The sequence below is a fragment of the Python bivittatus genome, unplaced genomic scaffold (assembly GCF_059951505.1).
Source record: "Python bivittatus isolate LINGU-HERP-01145 unplaced genomic scaffold, Pbiv_v1 ctg000700_np1212, whole genome shotgun sequence".
NCBI lineage: Eukaryota > Metazoa > Chordata > Lepidosauria > Squamata > Pythonidae > Python > Python bivittatus.
In genome coordinates this window covers 28,669,574-28,691,195 of record NW_028277098.1, presented here as the reverse complement: position 1 = coordinate 28,691,195, position 21,622 = coordinate 28,669,574, and the positions used below count along the sequence as shown (strand labels likewise).

The 21,622-nt window shown below is 37.0% G+C and overlaps 1 protein-coding gene across 1 annotated transcript in view; it reads right to left on the bottom strand.

The window, feature by feature from the left end:
* COL24A1 (collagen type XXIV alpha 1 chain) overlaps positions 1 to 21,622 on the bottom strand; it is a 166,237-nt gene that overhangs the window by 71,045 nt on the left and 73,570 nt on the right. The window contains exons 19-24 of the mRNA XM_088153680.1: positions 21,218 to 21,271; positions 18,407 to 18,460; positions 12,267 to 12,320; positions 11,542 to 11,586; positions 4,766 to 4,819; positions 4,340 to 4,384 (exon numbers count right to left, since the gene is read on the bottom strand). Of these exons, the coding sequence (XP_088009806.1) occupies positions 4,340 to 4,384; positions 4,766 to 4,819; positions 11,542 to 11,586; positions 12,267 to 12,320; positions 18,407 to 18,460; positions 21,218 to 21,271 (306 nt within the window). The remainder of the gene's footprint in view (positions 1 to 4,339; positions 4,385 to 4,765; positions 4,820 to 11,541; positions 11,587 to 12,266; positions 12,321 to 18,406; positions 18,461 to 21,217; positions 21,272 to 21,622) is intronic.

Below are 21,622 nucleotides of genomic sequence, written 5' to 3'. Positions count from 1 at the left end.
TGTCTATTCTAAGGAATTCATATATGATATTTGTCTTTCTAACAATAGTTAACATCATGATGCTGACAGGTTTATTTATGGTCCTTTGATGTGATGCAATATGTCAAAATATTGTAATATTTAATCTGCTATTATTCACAAATTGAATTTTTACAGTGGCTTGCTTAACTTGAACTGATATTTATGTAATCAGTTACCTGGAGAATGTTTCCCACTTTGGCAATGAGTTATAATGCTTCCAAATATAGTAACAGTCCTTATCAGCCACATTCATGTCTATGTGTAAAAGAATATAACATTCTGATCTTATTTTTAATGTTTAAAACTATTTATGTTTTGATTTACACTCAGCAATGGAAAAGTTTTTGTTATAATATAATATGGTTTAAAAGTTCTGCCAGCCAGTAATTTAAAAGTCTGAAACTCAGCTGTACATGCCAGTATAGCTGAGACAGAAGCAATTTTTTCAGTTGTTTTCTTGGCATGATTTCCAAAAGAAACTTTCCCTCATTGATCCTACAAATTTGCTCTGCTGGAACTCTTTTCATTCTTATTAAATTAACGAAATATTGTATAACTGGATCTGCTGATTCTGTATGAAGTAGCTAATTGTACTATCCAGGGAGAAACCCATTCCAATTGTAAAATACTATACTTAGCCGGTGTACTGCCAATATTTTAAATCAAAATAGTTTCATAACAACAACAACAACAAAAAGCCAATACAGGTCTGTTTAGAAGGATCTGTAATACCAAGAACAGCTATGAGGAATAAATACCGTATGAGTAGGTTTCACACAAGAAAGAATTATAGTCAAATGCATCATTTCTATGGAATCTTTTGACAAAGGGGTTGGGATTTTTCATCTATTAAATAATCTAATTATAAAGGTACCCTATTGACAATCTTACCAATCCTGAATATATTTTAAAAAAAAAGAATGGAAGGGTGGATAAAGGATTTTTTAATATCAAATCACCCAGAAAAATTCACATATATTAGTTTGATAGAATTAAATAGAGGGAAGATAGTGAAGCCAAAAGTTTAGAACTATTACATTATTGTAAAGTGCTATAAGCCAACAATAAAGGCTCCTTCCATCCGTGAAATAAACAAGGACCTAGTATAGATTCTCTGCTGAAAAAAAGGGGATTGTTTTTTTCCCCACCACAATCATTAGTATCATCTTATATACTGCTCTGTAGAGCTCTCATTCTGGATCTAACCTGCTCTTGCTCAGTTTTTTTAAATCAAGTAAATTAATAATATTAAGCTGATTACTAGAGAAAACATGATGGCATGCAAATTATTTCTTCTCAAATACAAGGAGCTTCACATAGAGGGCTCTTTCAAAAATATACTATGTTGACACAAATATGTTTGAATTTCAGCAAAATAAAAACAGGCTTTCAAATTCTAGATTTTCTAAGCCCAATTTTAAAAAATGAAGACACTCTTGATCAAATAAAACCTACAAATTATTAGTTGCTAACCATATATCACTAGTTTTTTTTTTTTAAATAGCTTTTTGTTTTGAATTTATGGGATATTACATGCCCTGAAAGATCCAACCAACAGCTTATGTCTAAATAGGACATATTTCATACACCAGAATGCCTGTGAAGTTCTGGATCAGAAATAGGTAACTAAGGAACTGAGGAATTATATATTTGTTTTATTATTATTATGGTTGGTCACAGTCAGCCAGATGTTTAGACTGGATTTGGCATTTTTATCCACCCATCAAGTCCTTCCCAAGGACCTGGGATAGGCAGATGTTGTTGTTTGATGGTATTAAAGGTATCGTCGCAGGATGGAAGCTGTTCCAAGTAAAGCTGCCTTTTGCAGCTGACTGACGGTGAGAGATTGGTATGAACCAGTCAACACCTGACAAAGAAGAAACAGTTCAGTTCTGAGCGCAGCTATGGGACAATCCAAAGAAATACACCAAGAATGCAGCTTGGATAAAGGAGGTAGATAAGAATAAAAAAGAAGCTGATATCATCATCTTCATCATCATCATCATCATCATCTTGCAATTCTTGGAAAAAAGCAAGCAGAAAATGTATAGCAGAAGACTTCCAACAGCTCATTCCTATTTTCACAATCAATGGTTTCTTATGATATGCAAGTCAGGAAAATTAGGATTTAGAGAAATCTGAATTAAAACTAAAAATTCTTTATTTAGGAACACTGAATTTCACAGGATTCATCTAAATGTTTCCTGGTATTAGTAAGACCGCTATTATCTTTACTGAGATGCACAATAAATCCTTCTGCAATAAAGAGGATTCAGAATAAACAGAGACCACAGCTATATTTTTATATAGGAGAATGAACTAAAATATATTTACATTTAATCATATTTATAATAAAAGTAGTTCTTCTGTATATGAATATTGACAGGATATTTAAATAATAAATACATACATACATACTATAGACTTTATTGAGTCTATAAAGAAGTCCTTAATAAGCAGTTCTTCAGAATGAATGCTTATTAATCCACTACGTTAATTAGGACCAGTCAGCAATCTGGATTCAAGGTGGAAAAGCTGATTCAGAGCACATGAGAGTGCTCATACAACATCTGCTGGCAACTCTTAAAAGAAACTCTAATAGAAAAACATGTTTGGTTTAAAGATATGTAGGAGTGTGAATCTAGATAGCTGCAAAGCCCTGGTATTAATTTTATCAAAGGCCTTATTACATCTAACAACCACATTTTAAAAAAAAAATCATACAGAAGCTACTTGAGGACCTGTGTTAACGATGATAACATCATTTTAGATTTTCTTTAATTGTAAAAATTATCTATAGTGCTACTTGGAATAATTTATCACCAATATTATATTACTCCTTATCAACCTATTGAGTGCTTACGCACAATAAACTCAGCTAACCAAACTGGTTAATCAGCATGTGTGTGCTGCCATCTTACCCTGCTCCTGAATAGCACCATGACTTTAATATAGTTAAATGTGTTATCCAAATCTAGAGGGACTGCTATTTCCAATTAGCACAATACAGACTCTGTAAACAACATATTCTGGTTTATTATGATCAGAAATGGGGGCCACACCAAATTTGGAAGCCACCCTCAGCCATAGAAATGAGGGATGATTGGAGTAAAGATCACAGCCCAGACATTTCTTTTAATTAATCTTAGCTGGATTAACATGTGGTATAAACCAGGTCATTCAACTCTATAATAAATGTGTATTAGATTCAATGGCAAGGACTATTGCTAGTTCAGTGACAAAGACTATTGCTAGTTTTGTTGTCCTTGTACAGAGTCCTGTGCCACTGACTGAGCAACACATCCTGTGGCACTGTAGTACAAAGCAGCTTTGCTAGTGTAATCATACATATTGTACCAAAGCCATTTACAATGATAGCTTTCCAGGAACAAGGATTTTTTTCTTCTCTTAAGAAAAAAGAGGGAGTAATAATATGAGCAGGATAAATTCCTTTTGGGCACACTGCTAGTCCACCCTCTGAATGAATGTAGTGAGGCATTCATACATAGGATCTTCAATGCACGCAGCTTCACTAATATGTGGATATACAGCAGTGAGGACCGGCAGCGTACCCCTACAGCAATTTTAAGTAATGCATAAATGTAAAAAATAATGAGGCAAAGAGAGGGAGAAAGAAAGCATGTGTGCATAAGAATGAGCATTCCAAGAAGATATTTTATACCTGCATTCTGAAACATGGTATTATCAAAGTAGGTGGTGCTACACGCTTTATATGAATGAAAACAGAGTTCAGTCCTTTACTATATATTCATTCAATGTCAGTTTCCACTTCAGTGATTCTGTAATCTTATTGCATATGCCTCTTTAGTTATTTTTTATATCTAGTTAGGTTTTACATTTGAAAGCAGCAAAAGAGTACAATAGGATTTTAAAGAACTGAGATACACTTGTATAATGAGATATGCGCCTTAAAATAGATTTGTGTTGTAATTTCTATGGTGAAACATGCATTTCACTGAATAGTGCGAGATAATGAAAGAAACTAAAACCAATTTAAAAAGGGTGTTCCATCCACAACATAGAATTTCCACTGGGCTTACAAACGTGCATCTCTTTCTTTGACTTTGTACCAGTAGTGCAGATTACATGAACTTTGATATCTTATCTGGGAATATTACTCAGAGCTTGAATATTATTGGGGTGGGTGTGGAATTCCACACAGATCTATTTGATCAGTTATGGCTGCATTTTGATAGGAACATCAAGCTTCAATTTAAGTCCGTAGCATATCAAGACTAAGCAATTATAGATGAATGAAAATGCATCAGTTTAGAAACAGAAAATAGTTTATTCTTACCGTTTCCCCGGTTTTCCCAAGAACTCCTTGATCTCCTGTTTCTCCCTGTGGTTTTTTAAAATATAAGATTTTGTTTTAAAAAACATGAAATTTTAAATATTTTTCTACTGTATATAGGTTACATTGTTTTTTGTACTACAGCACTTTTATCAACAGCTAGAACAAGATTGCTTCTATAAAACCTTTCCATATACCATATTAACCCAACTGTATGATCAGAATCTAGGCAGGATTATTTGAATCTCTTTCTCACAGTCTCACCTTGCCAGGGCTGAAATGTCATTTATTGTCTTTTATCTGCTAACAGTTCTTGCATTCCTTCACCAACATTATCTCTGCCTTCCTCTGCAACTATGCACACACCAACAATTCACATTCAGACTTTTTTTTAACAAGAGTAAATATCACAAATAACTTCAATCCTACCTTCAGGCCTTCTAGTCCTGGTTCACCTGCATCACCTTTCCGTCCAGGTTTCCCCTATATTCAAACAAAGAAGTGCTTCTGCTTTTTAAACCTTTTAAATACAGATTTCATTAAATCACTGACAATCAGAGTTGCATCAGGCTTGATACAAATTATTAGATTGACTGTGGGCCAAAGTATATATAAAGTTCCTTCAACTTTTCTTTCAACAAAAAACATCTGGAGAAAATTGCAGTTATGTATTGTAAGTGGAGAACCTGTTCACTTTTTTCCCATGAGGTATTTTTCTGGCCATTTCTAAATGCTGATACATACTGTGTGTTCATTTGTGTGTGACAGGGCAGAAATTTCAAAAGGGAAATGGTTCCTCAGAAAAAGGGCTAAAAAGCTGCCCCTTAAAAATTTCTCACTCAATATTGCATTCTCCTACCGATCTTGCTCAATAATAGAAATGGTAGGATATTCAATTTGCAGCTACACAACATGTACAGGCTGGCTTATAAAGTACTGTTCTCATAGGAAATCTGTTGTGGAGCCACTTATTTTCATGTCTTATAATGTTCATTCTATTGTGACTGCTTTACCTTCTTTATGCTACCAAGGAGACACTGGCTAGCCAATAGCCCTGTAATAGTCACTCATAAACATTTTTTTTAAATAATCTTTTTTACAATTGGGATTCTAAGCATTATGTTTAGACCAAATCTGCAGCAAACAAAATAATATAAGATTTCATATAAATGTGTTTTGGACAAGCCTACACTCCAATCAAAAGAAACTGCTGACAAAACAAAATTAAGCTATCAGATAATATGCTCTTAAATGTTGAATAATCTCAAGAGTTTACTGAACTATCTTTGATTCACTCTTCCTTCGCTCATTTCTCTTTCTCAGCATTTTAAGTCTTGGACTTTACAATGCTGGTTTTAATTACATAATAGACAATGATCTCAAAACCAGATTATTTTTTTAATTGAAACAATTGGTCTTTCTCAGTCTATCAGATATGATAGGAAAGCACAAAAGAACTCACTCAAGGGTTATTTGTTAGCCTTTTAAAGGCAAGTGGGTAGAAACTATTACAGAACGTTTAATTTTTTATCCTATGTTCTTAATTTTAAGAAGCTTTGCTCATTTAATTGACAATGGGAACAGATGCACATACATGGATTAAGAGTTTCCAAAAGTAAAGCCACCATTAATCTGAAAATAGAGCTCACAGAAAGCCCAAAGCAGTGAGGGGATCAAGCTTCTTTCCAGCTTCACAAGTAAACAGAAATGCATAACAATAAATTGAATCCTGTCTCAGCTACTGCTTTGCCTTTCTCAAATTCATCCATTTTTCAAAAACAAAAAATTGTCCTACATTAACCACAAAAAAAATTGTAGCATTTTAATAGGCAGTCTTTCTCAGTCACATTTGGAGATGTCAGGAATACAGATTAACTGTAGTCTTTTGCTGGCATTTTGGAATATATTGAAGGCTTTTAATTTGATAGATGGAAATTCAACCCCAAATGGGAAATTATACTAAAACGTGAATGCTTTAAACCTGTAGTGAAATTTATTTTGTGTCCTCAACAATATAATGTAATGAACTATCTATATTTCTTTTAGTACCTCTAAGTATTCAGGATCATTTAAGGATGTAACAATATAAATGGGTGAAGAAAAGCAGCTTCAGATAAGGAAAACATCTATTGTTTAGATTCATAACATATTAAGAAAAACACGCATAAGTAAAATAATTAATTCTACACCAGGGACTCCTAAATTGTATAATACAAATAACTGATATACATTCTGAATAAACTAAGCTGCACAACTTTCTTTGAGAAAGAATCTCAGTTCCAATTAGAAGCATTTTAGTCATTGGGGAGGGGGAAGGGAAGAGAACTTGAGAAGAACATTGATAATTAAATCAACTGGGCTAGTTATCCATCAAATGATTTGATGGATGTGAAAGTAAGAGGAAAGGAGGCTACTAGGAATATATAGATTTTTTTAAAAGTGTATGTAGAAAGGTAGGGTATGTTAAGAGGAAAACTGGACTACATAGATGTAGTAAAGCAAATAAAAGTAAAATCAGTGAAACATATAGTTACATTCTGTTCCACAAAAAGGACTAGGTAAGCCAACATTCTGTGGATGTTTTAGACTACAAATACCAGCAGTATAAGACTAAGGGGAAGGAATTATGGGAGTTAGGCATAATATCAAGTCCTGCAAAAGCACCTGATATATTTAAAACAAAAAAACAAAAAACCAGAACAAATTGGTTTGGTACCAATTTGAGAGAAGAATTTCAAAAAGTACTTTCCAAAAAGGAGCTCAGACACTAACTTTACAACAGAGTTATCTGACCTGAAATGTATTGGTGGAGTATTTAATTTTTAAAATAACTAATATACGATGAAGATGTAATCTTCTGCAGTGATTTGTATATTGCCTGCAAAACATTTTTGCAGCAACAAGGAAAAATGCATGCTACCTATATTGTGAGAAAAAGGTACTGTAATTGTCTGTGGGAATGACCTTGGCAGACAGCGGGAAGAGCTGCTGCAGCCAGGGCAATGGTTGAATAGAAGGCAGCTGAGTTTGCAGAAGGACTGGGGGTATTCCAAACATCTTATATGAGACCCTCCCTAGTTTCTTGGGCTGAAAAGGTGACGGGGAGAAATGTACTTTCAGACTTGCATGATTCTGTTACTATAACCTTACAATAAAGTAAAGCAAGTGATTCTGGGTGTGCTTCTTGTCTGGACTACCTCACAAGGCTGACATCAATCTTGCAAGTCTCCTACTCTCTTCCAAAGAGAGGCAGAAGATCCCCCTTGCAGACCCCCAGATTACACACTGGTTCTGTCTGGGACAGTGCCACCCCATCCAGCACCAAAGATGGCATGGTCCTAGAACCAGTAGGCCCCCAAACCCAAAGCCACTCAGTCTTGCCAGGGTTCAGTTGAAGCCTATTGTCCCCCATCCAGACCCTCACAGGCTCCAGGCACTGGGATAAGACATTTACAGCATTGCTTAATTTACCAGAGGCAGAGGGACAGAGATGTATAGTTGGGTATCATCAGCATACTGATGATAACCCATCCCATGGCAATGGAAAAGCTCACCCAGTCGCCTCATGTAGTTGTTAAATCGGAGAGGGGAGAGCACTGAACCCTGTGGCACCCCACACAGTCGGGGCCCAAGGACGAGACCCTCCTCCCCAATCCTCCACCTCCCCCCCCCACATAATGGAAAAGACGTGCAGCTTTTTCTAGGCTTTGCTAACTTTTACTGGAAGTTCATTCCTAATTTTGCTGACTGTGTAAAACCACTGTCTCAGCTCTTAAGAAAGGGTCGGTGATTCTCCTGTTCTAACATTTCAAGAGTTAAAACAAGTCTTTGCTTCTCATCCTCTCCTCTGCCACCTTGACCCCTCCTGCCCCTTTGTGATATAGGCTGATGATTCAGATGTGGTAGTAGGAGCAGTCCTGCTTCAAATGGAGAAAGAAGGGGGGGCAGACCTACTGCCATATGCCTTTTACTCCAGAATATTCCTCCCAGCAGAAAGGAACAATGATATTTTCAATACGGAGTTGCCAGTGGTAAAAACTGCTTTTCAACAATGGAGGCACCTGCTGGAAGGAGCTGTCCATACAATACAAGTCTGTACAGACCATAAGACTTTAGAGATTCTGCAGAATGCACAATCACTCAGCCCTTGACAAATCAGGTGGGCACAATTTTTCTCCCACTTTGATTTTTACATTTCCTACATTCCAGGCTCACAGAACAAACTTCCAGACGCCCTCTTGCGTAGACTGGAATATGATGTGCCAAAATCACATTGTAGTGTAGCTCCCCCCCACACACACACAATAATGCTCCAGGCAAGCAACTTGAATCCCACCATAAATCAGGCCACCCTGAAAAGCTGGGAGCAGGGAGACAGACTGTTGATCTATTGGATTGGATTAGTGCACAGCAACAGCAGGATGCATATGCCAGGGCTTGGATGGATGAACTTCATGGAGCCCAACAAGGTAATTTTGCACCTTTCACAGTGGAAGGAGGTAGCTATTGCACAATGGACATTTCTATGTTCCTCTTCCTCTAAGAGAAGAAGTATTACAGCTGCACCACGACAACAAAACTGCAGGACGGGATGTTTAAAACCCAACATCGAGTTCTCAGAGACTTCTGGTGGCTGTAGGTTCAGGCAGACATTAAGGATGACGTTTCATCTTGTCATGTCTGTTGTAGAGTAAAACCAGTTCCTGGTAAGCTGGTCAGCTTATTGTAGCTCCTAGAGACCCTGTCACACCTCTGGGACACTGTCTCTCTAGATTTTATCTCCAATGTTCCTTCAGCGCAGGGATATACCAACACCTTGGTCATAATGGATTTATTTACCACAGTGGCTCACTTTATTCCTTGCAAGGGCCTATCAATGGCCCAGGAAATAGCCCAGCTCTTTTTGGATCGTGTTTTTAGACATAGAGGACTGGTCAATCATGGGATTACAGAAAGAGGAAGTCAGTTTACTTCCAAATTTTGGAAGGCCCTCTTGCATTTATTAACTATTAAAATTCATTTTTCTTTCTCATATCATCCAGTGTCAAATGGAGAAGCTGAGAAAGTTAATCAATTATTGCAGCAATATTTAAGATGCTATATTTTATAACAGTGAGACAGCTGTACTGAACTCATACCACTTACAGAATTTGCCTACAACAATGCAGCACATACCTCTATTGGTATGTCCCCATTCCAGGCAACTTATGGATTCCACGCATGCATCTTGCTGATTACCAGGCAAGAATGTGCCATTTCTCACACCTCAGATTTCCTGCACAAGAGGCAAGTGGCCCAAAGCTTCTTAAAGGAATAGCCAGAGCTGGCAAAAGCTGCATATAAAACAACAGCAGATACAGACAGGAGGGGCTGCAGAAGGGGATTTGGTGTGGCTTTCTACAAAATTTTCTACTTCTATGTGGCCTTCCAGAAAACTAGACTCAAAGTTTATTGGTCCCTTCCCAGTGATCAAACGAATAAACCCGGTAGCATTCTGGTTGCAATTGCCAGCGTCAATGAAGGTTTATCTGGTATTCCACCAGTCTTTGCTAGTGAAAGAGGCACCCTCCTGCACTCTGTGTTTGCAGATAGCACTCCCTGCCCATAATGGTAAATGGGGAAGAAGTGTATGAGGTCATGGTGGGGCTAGACTCTAGATGCAGAGGGAAACATGTAGAATACCTGATCCACTGAAAGAGCTACCTAGAGTCAGAGAAGTTGTGGGAGGCAATGACAGACATGCACACTCCACAATTGATGCACCACTTTCACAACCAATACCCTAACAAGCCCTGTCCTTGATAACTACTGGCTTTGCAAGAGTTTGGGGCTGACCAAAATGTGAAAGAGGTGTTCTTCTATAGGGTAGAGGGGGCAGTGGGCATACAAGAGAATAAGTAAGGGACAGGGAAAATGACCTAGCTCTTTCCACATCAGTCATGCAAGATGTGGGGAGCAGGGGCAACAGCTTTCTGATCGGAGGGCAGAAGTCACCTATACATATGCAGCTGGGTTGCAGGATACCTCGTGCGATCTTGGGAATAACTGGCAGAAGAAGAGAGCGGCACAGCTGCACTTCATAGCTCATGATCAGTTTCCACTGAGAACTGGGGAGGGGGGACTGAGGCTGAAGGGGGGGGTGATGTAATGATATATGGGAATGATCTTGGTAGACAGGGGGAAGAGCCGCAGCCAGGGCAATGGTCGAATAAGAGGCAGCTTAGCCCTCAGAAGGAATGTGGGCATGGCAAATGTTTCAAAAGGGTCCTCCCTAGTTTCTTGGGCTGTAAAGGCGAGAAATGTAGTTTTAGACTTGCAATATTCTGTTAATGCAACCTTATAATAAGTTAGAACTAGTGATTCTGGGTATGCTTCTTGTCTGGACTACCTTGCAAGGCTGATAAGTACCCACTTGCATCAAAAGAGAGTGAATATTTAGAAACTGTTTAAATTTAGATATTTAAATCAACTCTTTAGACAGTAAAGATCCTTATTTGGCATTATCATCAAGAGAGATCAAAAAAACAAAAAGGGTAACAAGAAAATTTTTAAAAGTTATTTACAAAAACTAGGAAAGGACTGAAGAACCGAATCTGTGCATATGTGGAAGGGATTAATATAGGAGAATGGCAAACTGTATGTACAGGGCAATGGAGGAGTGCAGAATGGCAAGAAAACACATTCCATCTAAATATTGAGAGAAAATTCCTCAGATTATAATTGGCACATAATGTAATCTCCTACTTTTAGAAGTGGTGTCTTCTTTTCCAACAGAGATATTTCAGCCTAGGCTGCACAGATAAAATACCAGCATCCTGCACTACAAATCATACATGTTTTGTAAACAACATAGTCACTACATTTCTATGTTATTCTTCTTCTGAGGAACTAAGAGTACCTATGGAGTCTCCCTACAAACCTTTCAGGTAGTTAGGCTGCCAGATAGTGACATAAGATAATTATTTTATGAATCACACAGCTAGATTTGAAAGCAATTTTCCTACTGCCAACCTCACTTCTCTTCCCACATAACTACATAGAGATACTATGACCATTTTCAAAGTCACAAAAATGGATATATAGAACATAAATACAAATCATGTTGACCATCTCTTCATGTCTAATATTGGACCATGCTAGCTACTAATTTTGGCTTTCAATATCTCCTCTGATGAAGTTCTAAAATGAAGATTTTCAGTACTTACCCTTGGTCCAGCTATTCCAATAGGCCCAACAGGCCCTTCTTCTCCCTAAAACAAAAGAAGGTCAACCATTTTTTTTCTTGAATATTGCATTTACTGTAGACACCTTTTTGATGTAATACTGAACAACAGAAGGGGACTACATATATATTTAAATTTGAGAATTACAAAATAACAATTAACTCATAAGTATATACTTACATAGGAGTAAATCTCACTGGATTCAGTGGGACTTATTTCTGGGTAGAGACATGTAATATTGCTTTGTGCATTATTAATAGTTACAAATTCAGATACAGTATAATACTACACGTCTATCAAGCATGTAATTGGACTTTTTTGGGATACTTTAGGTAAACTGCTATGGATTCATTTTTAAAAGCAACTATATGTCTCCTTTTTTTCAGATAAATTATTTTTTAATAGGTGGATGTTAAAATGTTATACACTCAACAACATATGTTTTATTTAATTTATACATTAATATATTCTTCTTCAGAATGCAAAACATAATCCTTCCTAGTGTGTGTAAGCTGCCAGATTCAGTTCATCTAAACATTGTACAGGAACCACTGAAACAAGTAAGTTATTGATGGGCCACAGTTTATATTTAACACCTGCCAAAAAGAAAGTTGGTACCTTTGCAAGTTAAAAATAAAAACAATCACACAGGACTGGATCCCAGTTCTAAGAATAAAAGTGTGCTGTTGAGAGAACAATCATCTTACCTCAACTCCTTTGGGACCAGGTAGACCCAGAGGACCTCTGTCACCTAGAAATCCCTAAATAACACAAATCGTAAGATTAATGAACAGGCATGCTGCTGCAGGAAGCACAGAGGAGGATTAAAGGGAAAAAACATAACTTTAATTGATTTTCCCTAGTTTTATGTTATTATTTCTCTTAAGAAGCCTTAACTAATAAATCAATAGCCATCTGAGCTGCTCTGTAAAAGTAACTCAGCAACAGCAACTATGCATACAGTTATGTGTATTCCAATTATAAGTTAAAAGCTTACAATGGAAAACTACTTAAGTTGAGAGGGGGTAAACTATAATAATTTCCTGCTGAAACCATTAATATTGGATTAGGCATTTGCATTACATTTTATTTTCCATATTGGAGGTGGGAAAGCAACTGCAAAGGGCTGATTCTGATCATAAAAACAGCAACAGATAAAGAATTATTCATCATCTCCCACTAGCAGCACTTCAGCAATAACATCTGCAGTCAAGCGTATATAGCATAAAAAAAGTGAGGTGAGCAATCACAGATGTTTTAGCATTATATAAAAGTTAGCCCTAAATGAGACTGCATTAAGAAATGTGAAATTAAATCAGTGTATTAGCTAGGTTTTTAAATTTCCTTTTTCCCCTCCCTTTTATATAAACTATCCACTATATTTCTAGTACACAAGAAAAAAATAGCAAGTAAGCTTTGCTAAACTCTTCTTAGATACACAGACTTTAGATTGCTATTATACGAATCTTCTCACTATAGGCAGTCTCTAGATTAAGAACATCTGACTTACAGACAACTCATACTTACGAACGGACTGCCATAAAGTCTATTATACTAAAAATTTGGGTTAAATGCAACGGTTCGTAATAATGAACTCACAAACTACTTTATGATCCCCATGAAAACATTGTGCGGCTTCAGCGGTTCATCGGCTTGAGGAAGGAGATCGTTGTCAACCATTTTAAGTCAGATCACATTGCCATTAACACTGTGTTGAGTGTGTAACGGATCTTGTTCGTAACCCGGGGACTGCCTGTATACACTTTTGCCATTTTTTTTAAAGATTATTTTTATCCTGCTTTTATTATTTTTATAAAGAACTCAAGCGGCAAATATACTTAATACTCCTTCCTCCTATTTTCCCCACATCAACAACCCTGTGAGGTGAGTTGGGCTGAGAGAGAACAACTAACTCAAAGTCACCCAGCCAGCTTTCATGCCTAAGGTGGGACTAGAACTCACAGTCTCCTGGTTTCTAGTCTGATGCCTTAACCACTAGACCAAATTGGCCATTCATATGAATAATAACCTATCATGGTATAATCTCTGTCTCAAAAACACAAAAAACATAGATATAAATGCCATAAAACAGGCTATGAGTTGTCCTACCCTGGTTTAAAACCAAAGTACCATATACTGTTTTCTCTAAGGATTTATGCAGATTGAACTGATTAATCCATTCATATGTATATGACTACCTGAGAAAAAAATTATTAAGTGCCATCAAGTCATCGTCAACTCTTAACAACCACATAGATAAATTTCTCCATGATGATCCTTCCCTAGCCGTTGTTCAGTAATTCCAACAGGGCACTCATTGCTACTGTAATTGAGTCTATCCACCTTGCTGCTGGTCATCCTCTTCTCTTTCCTTCTACCTTTCCCAGCATTACAGCCTTCTCCAGAGAGCTAGGTCTTCGCATAATGTGTCTTAAGTAGGATAATATGAGCCTTACGTAGGATAATTTGAGGTCATTTGTGCCTTGAATGAGAACTCTGGGTTGATTTGTTTGATGATCCATTGGTTTGTTTTCTTGGCTGCCCACGGGATTCTCAGGAGTCTTCTCCAACACCAAAATTCAAAGCATCAATACTCTTCCTATTCTTCTTCAAAGTCCAACTTTTGCTTCCGTAGAGTGTTACAGGGAATGCCATGGCTTGCACCATTCTAATCTTTGTAGTTATAGACATATCACAGCATTTGAATATCTTTTCCAAGGCCTTCATAGCTGCTCTACCAAGTGCGAGTCTGTGGTGTACAGGTAGTCCTTGCTATCTAACCACAATTGGGACTGGAACTTCGGTTGCTAAGCGATGTAGTTGTTAGGTGAAACATCATGTGACCACATCAATTAGTGACCACAATCCTGGCAGTCCAAGTTGCCATTGCTAAGTGAATGCCCCAGTTGTTAAGCGAGGCAACTTCCTGCTGGCTTCCCACAATCAAGTCAGTGGGGAAGCCGGCAGGAAGTTGCAAGCCCCAGGCGCTGCCAGGTGGGGGAGGGAGGGGGTGCATGGGGGTGCATGGGAGGGTTGGGTTGGGCACATGGGGGTGCGGTGTGGGTCAGAGGCCATTCCCTATCCCATCCTCCATGGCTGAAAATCCTGCTTTGATTTCAACACAAAGGTTTTTCAGGCAGCCCTCAAAGATGAGAGGGAGTCCTCTCAACAGGCGACAGCGGCTTGTTGCCTTCCCTGCCAGCTACTTTCCCAGCAGGCAGCAGGGAAGATTGAAAATGGCAATCACATGATCGTGGGGCACTTGGCAACTGGTCATAAAGGTGAACCAATTGCCAAGGGCCCAGATTGCTGTAACTTCAGGTCAGGTCATAAGTCCCTTCGTTCAGCTCTGTTGTAACTTCAAATGGTCACTGAATGAATGGTTGGATAGTGTGATGGACTGGAATGGTGGGAGGGGAGTAAAGAATGTGCTCTCATCTCCAGAGGAGCGAGGAAGAGATAAGCGGAGGAGACTGGCACCTCCCTAAGAAATTCCATCGGTGTGAACTGGCTGGGCCTGGGAACTGGTTTCATTCTGGGAAGATTCTTGTTAAGGGGTTGTAGCTAATAAACCTTGCTGGATTGATTCTGCCTGGTCTCCTGGAGTTCCTTGGGCTAGACCCGACAGATAGTGAGGACTACCTGTATTTCTTTACTACTTGCTCCTTTACTGCTAATGATTGAGACTAAAAGGCAAAAGCTATCCACCACTTCAATATTTTCATTGTCAATTCTAAGCCTCGTTGTTCTACCTGTTGTCATTAGTTTGGTCTTCTTTATATTTAATTTTAGTCCCATTTTTTCACTGTGCTCCTTGAGTTTTATTACTAGGACTTGCAGATCCTTGCATTTTCAGCTATGAAGATAGTGTCATCAGCATAGCTCAGGTTATTGATGCTTCTTCCTCCAATTTTAAAACCACACTCATTTTCTTCCAATCTAATTTTCCTTTATATATATTCAGAGAGTATGTGATAAAATGGGCTAAGAATTTTGGGCATAACATATAGTTGGAACAGTGGGAAAACGTGGTTGAAAGGATAGAAATTCACATTATGTTATAATCTAAAAGAGAATTTGTATGAAATGATATACCGTTGGTATATGACTCCAGAAAAATTATCTAGAATGTATAAAGGTACCTCAAATTTATGTTGGAAATGTGGACAACATGAAGGGTCATTTTATCATGCTTAGTGGACTTGTAAAAAAGCCAGAAAATTTTGGGTTCAGATACATACAGTATACCGATACAAAGAATTTTAAAGACTAAGATTCAATTGAAACCAGAACTTTTTTTGTTGGGATTAATGGACAAATAGAAAAAGCCATGGAAGATTATTTTTATATGTATATGATCACTGCTGTGAGACAACTATATGTGCAAAAATGGAAAGATTCTGAAATACCCACAAAGGACGAATGGTTGGTAAAGATGACAGAACTAGCAGAGATGGCAAAATTAAGATCAACTACTATATTTATTAGTGACTGGAAACCTGTTATGGACTGTTAGAGGCATATACAACCCAAATGCTAGGAAGTTGTTACAAAGGCTGCAAGCTGCCTCATTTTTCATGTTCTTCTTATGATACAGAAATCAGAGAGATTATCTGAAAGTACAACCCAAGAGAAAATAGATACAGCTCAAATAATCTCTTAAAATTAATTAAATTATATTAGAGGATTGATCATAAAAGAGCTAAACACTTTCCCAAATGTTCTTTACAAGGAGAATTGTGAAGACGGGAAGAAAATGGCATTATGAAATATATATCTGCCTCATTTCTAAGAGTCAATAATTTACATTAATGTTAATATAAAAGGTTTTGTCATGCTTTTCTGGCAGTCAGCATATGTTTAACTTCTACAGAAATTTCAAGGGAGAAGAATGAGGAAAAGAAAAGTTCAGCAAAACAGTCTTCCAAAAATAAAGGACAGAAGAAACTCTACAAAACCTTGATCAGTACATGACATCCGGGAGCATTAAAGCTGAACATTTCCAGTTTCACATAGGCCTTGGATCATCTGATTATGGACTCTGTAAAAGCTTTTCCATTTAGATAATGGTCATCTCAAATATAAGCCACCAATTTTCGCTAATTAAAGACCATACCCTCCATTTATGAGAGCCAAAAAAGCTACAGAGAAACGATTCTTCATACAAGTCATTCTTGCATCAAATAACATTTTCAACTTCCAGCTAAATAAACCGAGTTCTGATTAGCAATCGACCAGCACAGCAGGATTTGAGATAGCATACTGAATATTTAGTAGGGAAAAGTATGCATAATTGAGTTTGCACAATGGTTAATATTACAGTAAGTTGTTAAAGAGAACAATTTATGTCTAAAAAAGTCTAAAATAAAAAATACAAGGCATTATAGTAGCAGTCTACATCCATCCATCCATGGGGGGCAACTAACAAAACAACTATTGCACCATTGCAACACAAGCTGTATCGTTTTTGTACATGAATGTAACATCACACATATTGTATATGTAAGTGGCAGAGCTTGTGTCGCAACACTCATTTCATCAATTTTTGGAGTATTCTGAAATATTTGGTGAACTGCTATGTCTAGCCGGTGTGATAGAGTATGAGTTTTTGTTCCAATCAGATTTTGCAATAGGGCAAATGCTAGTTTTACTTTTTCTACTGCTCAAAAAGAAAAAATGAACATCTGAAAAATAAGCCACTGAAAGTTGTCCACAGCAGTAATTAGTATTTAAAACATTAATACATCAGTGGAATTTGCATTTTAAAAACCTGTATCAGGGAAATTACGGAAACCCCGCCTCCTGTGCTCACCAGCTAGGCTCTGCTCTAGGAAGGAGGCTCTGGCAAACCACTTCCGAAACACCTTGCCTTGAAAACTGCAAAGGACTTGTCCAAAGCAGTCACTGCAGAGTCGGTAATGACTGAGCGCAGATTAAAAAAAAAAAAAAAAAGCAGACTGAATTTTGGGGGATTTGCCAGGCCTGAACCAGAGACCTTGAACTGAATTTAGATTTTCAAATCACTATAATCAAATGTCAAACATTAAATCTAGCTAAACTGGACTTGATTAAAATACAACCAGAATTACTTTGGTTTTCCAGTTATCACTTGGCACCAGAAGCCTATTAAGAAAAAATAAAGAAACCCAAGAAGAACCTGATTAGAGCTAGCCATCATTCCTTCCTAAAATGTTTATCTTGAAGAGGCACATTCTATTTTGCTGCTGTTCAAAGACTGCAAAGAAAAATCTAGGATTTAGATTCACTTTTCCCTTACATCACCATTTTTATAACATCACCTATGGCTAATACAGAGCTCTTTTCTCAGTGTGATAAAATCCGGAGGGATTAATTCTCAATAGCATATTGAATGTATAGCTGGAATAGTACTGAAAAGTCTACAATCTATAAAATATATTATCTTCATGAGGCAAATGGGCTTTTAGAAAAATAACAAAAACAGGGTCTTATTGAACATTATGTCTCCTCTTTTCCTTTCAGCTTGTTTCACTACAGTCTTTTCCAACTTGGTACTCTCCAGATGTACTGGGGTATAACTCATATCATAGCTAAGTAGCATGGCAACCTTGATGGAGGTTGTAGTCCAACATTTGGAAGGAACTGACAGACAATATTGATCTAACACGATCCAGCTGCTGGGCTTTTCCCATATTGCTTCAGCTGTACATAAGGATCAGCAATTTTTTGATCCTTTGAAGTTGATTCCTCAACTCTTTTGAAGCAAGCAACAAAAACATTTCAAAATCAGTAATGTATGGCTTTTTCTACAAATTTACTTGCTGTATTTATTTGCAAAGAATTCAAATAAAGTTTCACATATTCTTACCTTTGGGCCTTCTGGACCATTTGGACCTGGAACACCAATATCTCCCGGAAAACCCTAGGACCAAATAAACAAACATGAAAGCAAACAAAGAATGCAATGAAATGATCATTTATCCAAGAACTTAAGGGAAAACTGAGAATTTATTATGCATTTATATATATAAAACTTGCACTATTAAGCATATCTTTCTTTAAGATATAGCAGCTACCTTAGGTATCTTTTCTTTTTAGTTGCAGTACATATAGTGAAAAATCATCTATTTTATTATAGAAAAGGATCTGATCAATCTTGAAACGTTATTCCAGTTGCTGATCTGCAGCTTGCCCAAGTGCAAATATGGGCCACTAAGGTTACAGATTCCTTGGGATCACACATCCAAGGTCCCTTTTTAGCCACTTTTTCTCACTAACAGATAACTGGCTACATCAAATTTGCCTTTACATCCCTGATTATTACATCTACCAGTGCTTTCTAAATCACTCCAGTATTAACAAATAGCCTACTTACATTAAACTTTACCTGGGAAACTTTGCTGCTACTACTCCTAAGGTACATAAATAAAAGGTTTAAATTTTTCCAAATCCTAAAGTAGAACTGTAAAATGAGGAAATTGGGCTGTATGTAGTCTTCAGTGACCAGATGTATCTTGTTTTAAAGGAAAGTGTGTTATTTCAGAAAATGTCCATAATTCCCATGGCACTTTTTATTACTGGAATTTCATTCTGGCAACCATGCTGAAATACAGTCCTGCTTTGGAAACAACAGACAAAGTATTCTAATGAATTAAAATGTCTGTGGTATAGGTATATGAAAAGCACAGCATCTTTACAAATATTCATATATGGAATGGTTCTTAAAATTGGTAACCAACCAACAGCTGCTACAACTATTTATTTAAAAAAACAAAACAATACCTAACAGACATTATTGGGCATTTCAAAGCTTGCAGCACTTCATTAGAACTTCCAAATATGACAGTATAAAATACAGCATAGTTGGAAAGGAAACTTTTTTGGAACTAAATAACACAACTCAGCTAATGACTCATGTTGAGAGACCTGCACTTCATTACTCCTAGCTTTTATTCATATCAAACACCACTTCCCTTTATAATTCTAGAGTTCTTTTGTGTGCAAAACATATGTCAGGAGACTTCCATACAGTTTATTGTCCAGAGAGGATCCTGTGCATAATTACAAATCAAAATAATTTATGGATCACATGAAGTTCCAGTTGAAAACAATGACTAATGCTTTTTACTCCAAAAGAAATCTGTAGAGAAAAGTTTTCCAAGGAAACAAGAAACTTCAGTAGTACAATAGAAGGCCTTCCACACTAAATGAGAAAAATGACTTAGAGACATGATCTACTCTATCTGACAAGGGAGTAATTCCCACAAACAGTTTTGGGACAGTTACTGTTACCAGCGAATTTAACAATAGAACATTTCTAATAATAGAAACACACAACTGGCTTCATAAACTCATTTGAATTACAAATAATACAATGTCTTAAAAATACCCTTGGCTTCAAAAGCATTTTTAAGTAGACTCTAAGACAATATGGGGATATTTAATTTTCCTCCTTCAAACAGCGGACTAATCCACCAATATTATACTAAAAACCCTTCTAAAAGTTATCCACAACATTACATATCAGCCTGCTCTTTGAGAAACATAAGCTCTCCAAACTCCTTTAGGCACATTAAATCAGTTGTGCCTTTCTGACCCGTAGATTATGTATTTGCTATATATAAGCAACTTAGTTCTATTTACTGTTCGCAAAATAATCTAGATCTTACATTTAGAACTATATTTTTGAATGTATTTCAGCAATACCGTGAACAATAAAAATGTACTGTATTAACCAAACATTACATCTAGCACTGTACAACCTCAATAAATATATCCACTTTTCCTGGCAGATACTGAACAATTAATGATTTAAAAGGGGAAGCTAGTGAGAACTATTTATTTCTTACATTTAAAATTATCACATTCCATCCTGGAATTCAAAACAAAGTTCCCAAGAAGTTTTCAATTCAGGCTTAGACCCATCTGTTTACTCTTTATTAGTAATATTTTATTAATCAATTAGTGATATTAATACAGGTAGTCCTCACTTAACGGCTGCCTCGTTTAACAACTGTTCAAAGTTACAATGGTGTAAAAAAATAGCATTGTGACCAATCCTTGTATTTGCAACTGTTGCAGCATCTCATGACCACATGATTGCCATCTGGGCACTTTGCAACTGGTGCACATTTACAACTCTCGCAGCATCCCAGTCACATGATCACCATTTGTGTGCTTTGCTTGCGACAAGCAGAGTTAATAAAGAAGGTGGAAGTAAAATCCTAAGTCACAGATGGTGTTTCACTTAATGAACTTGGTGAGTTGCTTAACAACCAAAGGGGAACTGAGAGTGTAAGTCCATCACAGTGATGTGATGTTTTGCTTAGTGACTATGGTGCTGTGATGGAATGGTTTGATGAAGGCCGCGCTCAGGGAGATAAGCATTTCCTTAGCTCCCAGCAGGAGCATGGGAAGGTTAAGAAGATGAGACTGGCACCACCCTAAGGAATTCATGGTGTTTTGGCTTGCTGGCTTGGGAAGTTTAGATTCAGTCTGGAGAGATTCTGTCTTGGAGGTGGAAGCTAATAAATGCAACAGAACTATATCTGTACTGTCTCCTGGAGTTCTTTGGGCTGAACCTGACAGGTGCTTAGCGATAGAGTTGCCAATCTCATTTATGGTTGCTAAGTGAGGACTACCTGTACGCAAGTTTGAAAGATAGTAGCTTGTCAATTACCTCAGGTCCAGGTGGGCCTGATGGTCCCTTGGGTCCTGGATCTCCCATTTTGCCCTAAAATTAGAACCTGTATTATAAATCCAAGTTTTTCTTAAGAGGTACACAAAATGAAATCCTATGTTAAAATAATGTGCCTTTTTTTTATGTCCAGCATTTGAACCTTGTTGATTTCAGTAAGAAAATTCTTTACCTTTTGGAAATTACTGCTGGATTTGTAGAAAAAAATTACAAGGAGCATACTATTTGACTAAATCATTCCAGGAAAGGTCTGTCTATTTGGTCATTAAGAGCTGACACCAACTTGAAAGCACATGATCAATCAATTTGACTAAAATTGATTTATAAAAATAGATTTTCATACCTTCACCAAAAGACAAGTCATGAAATATTAAGGTTACCTATTGC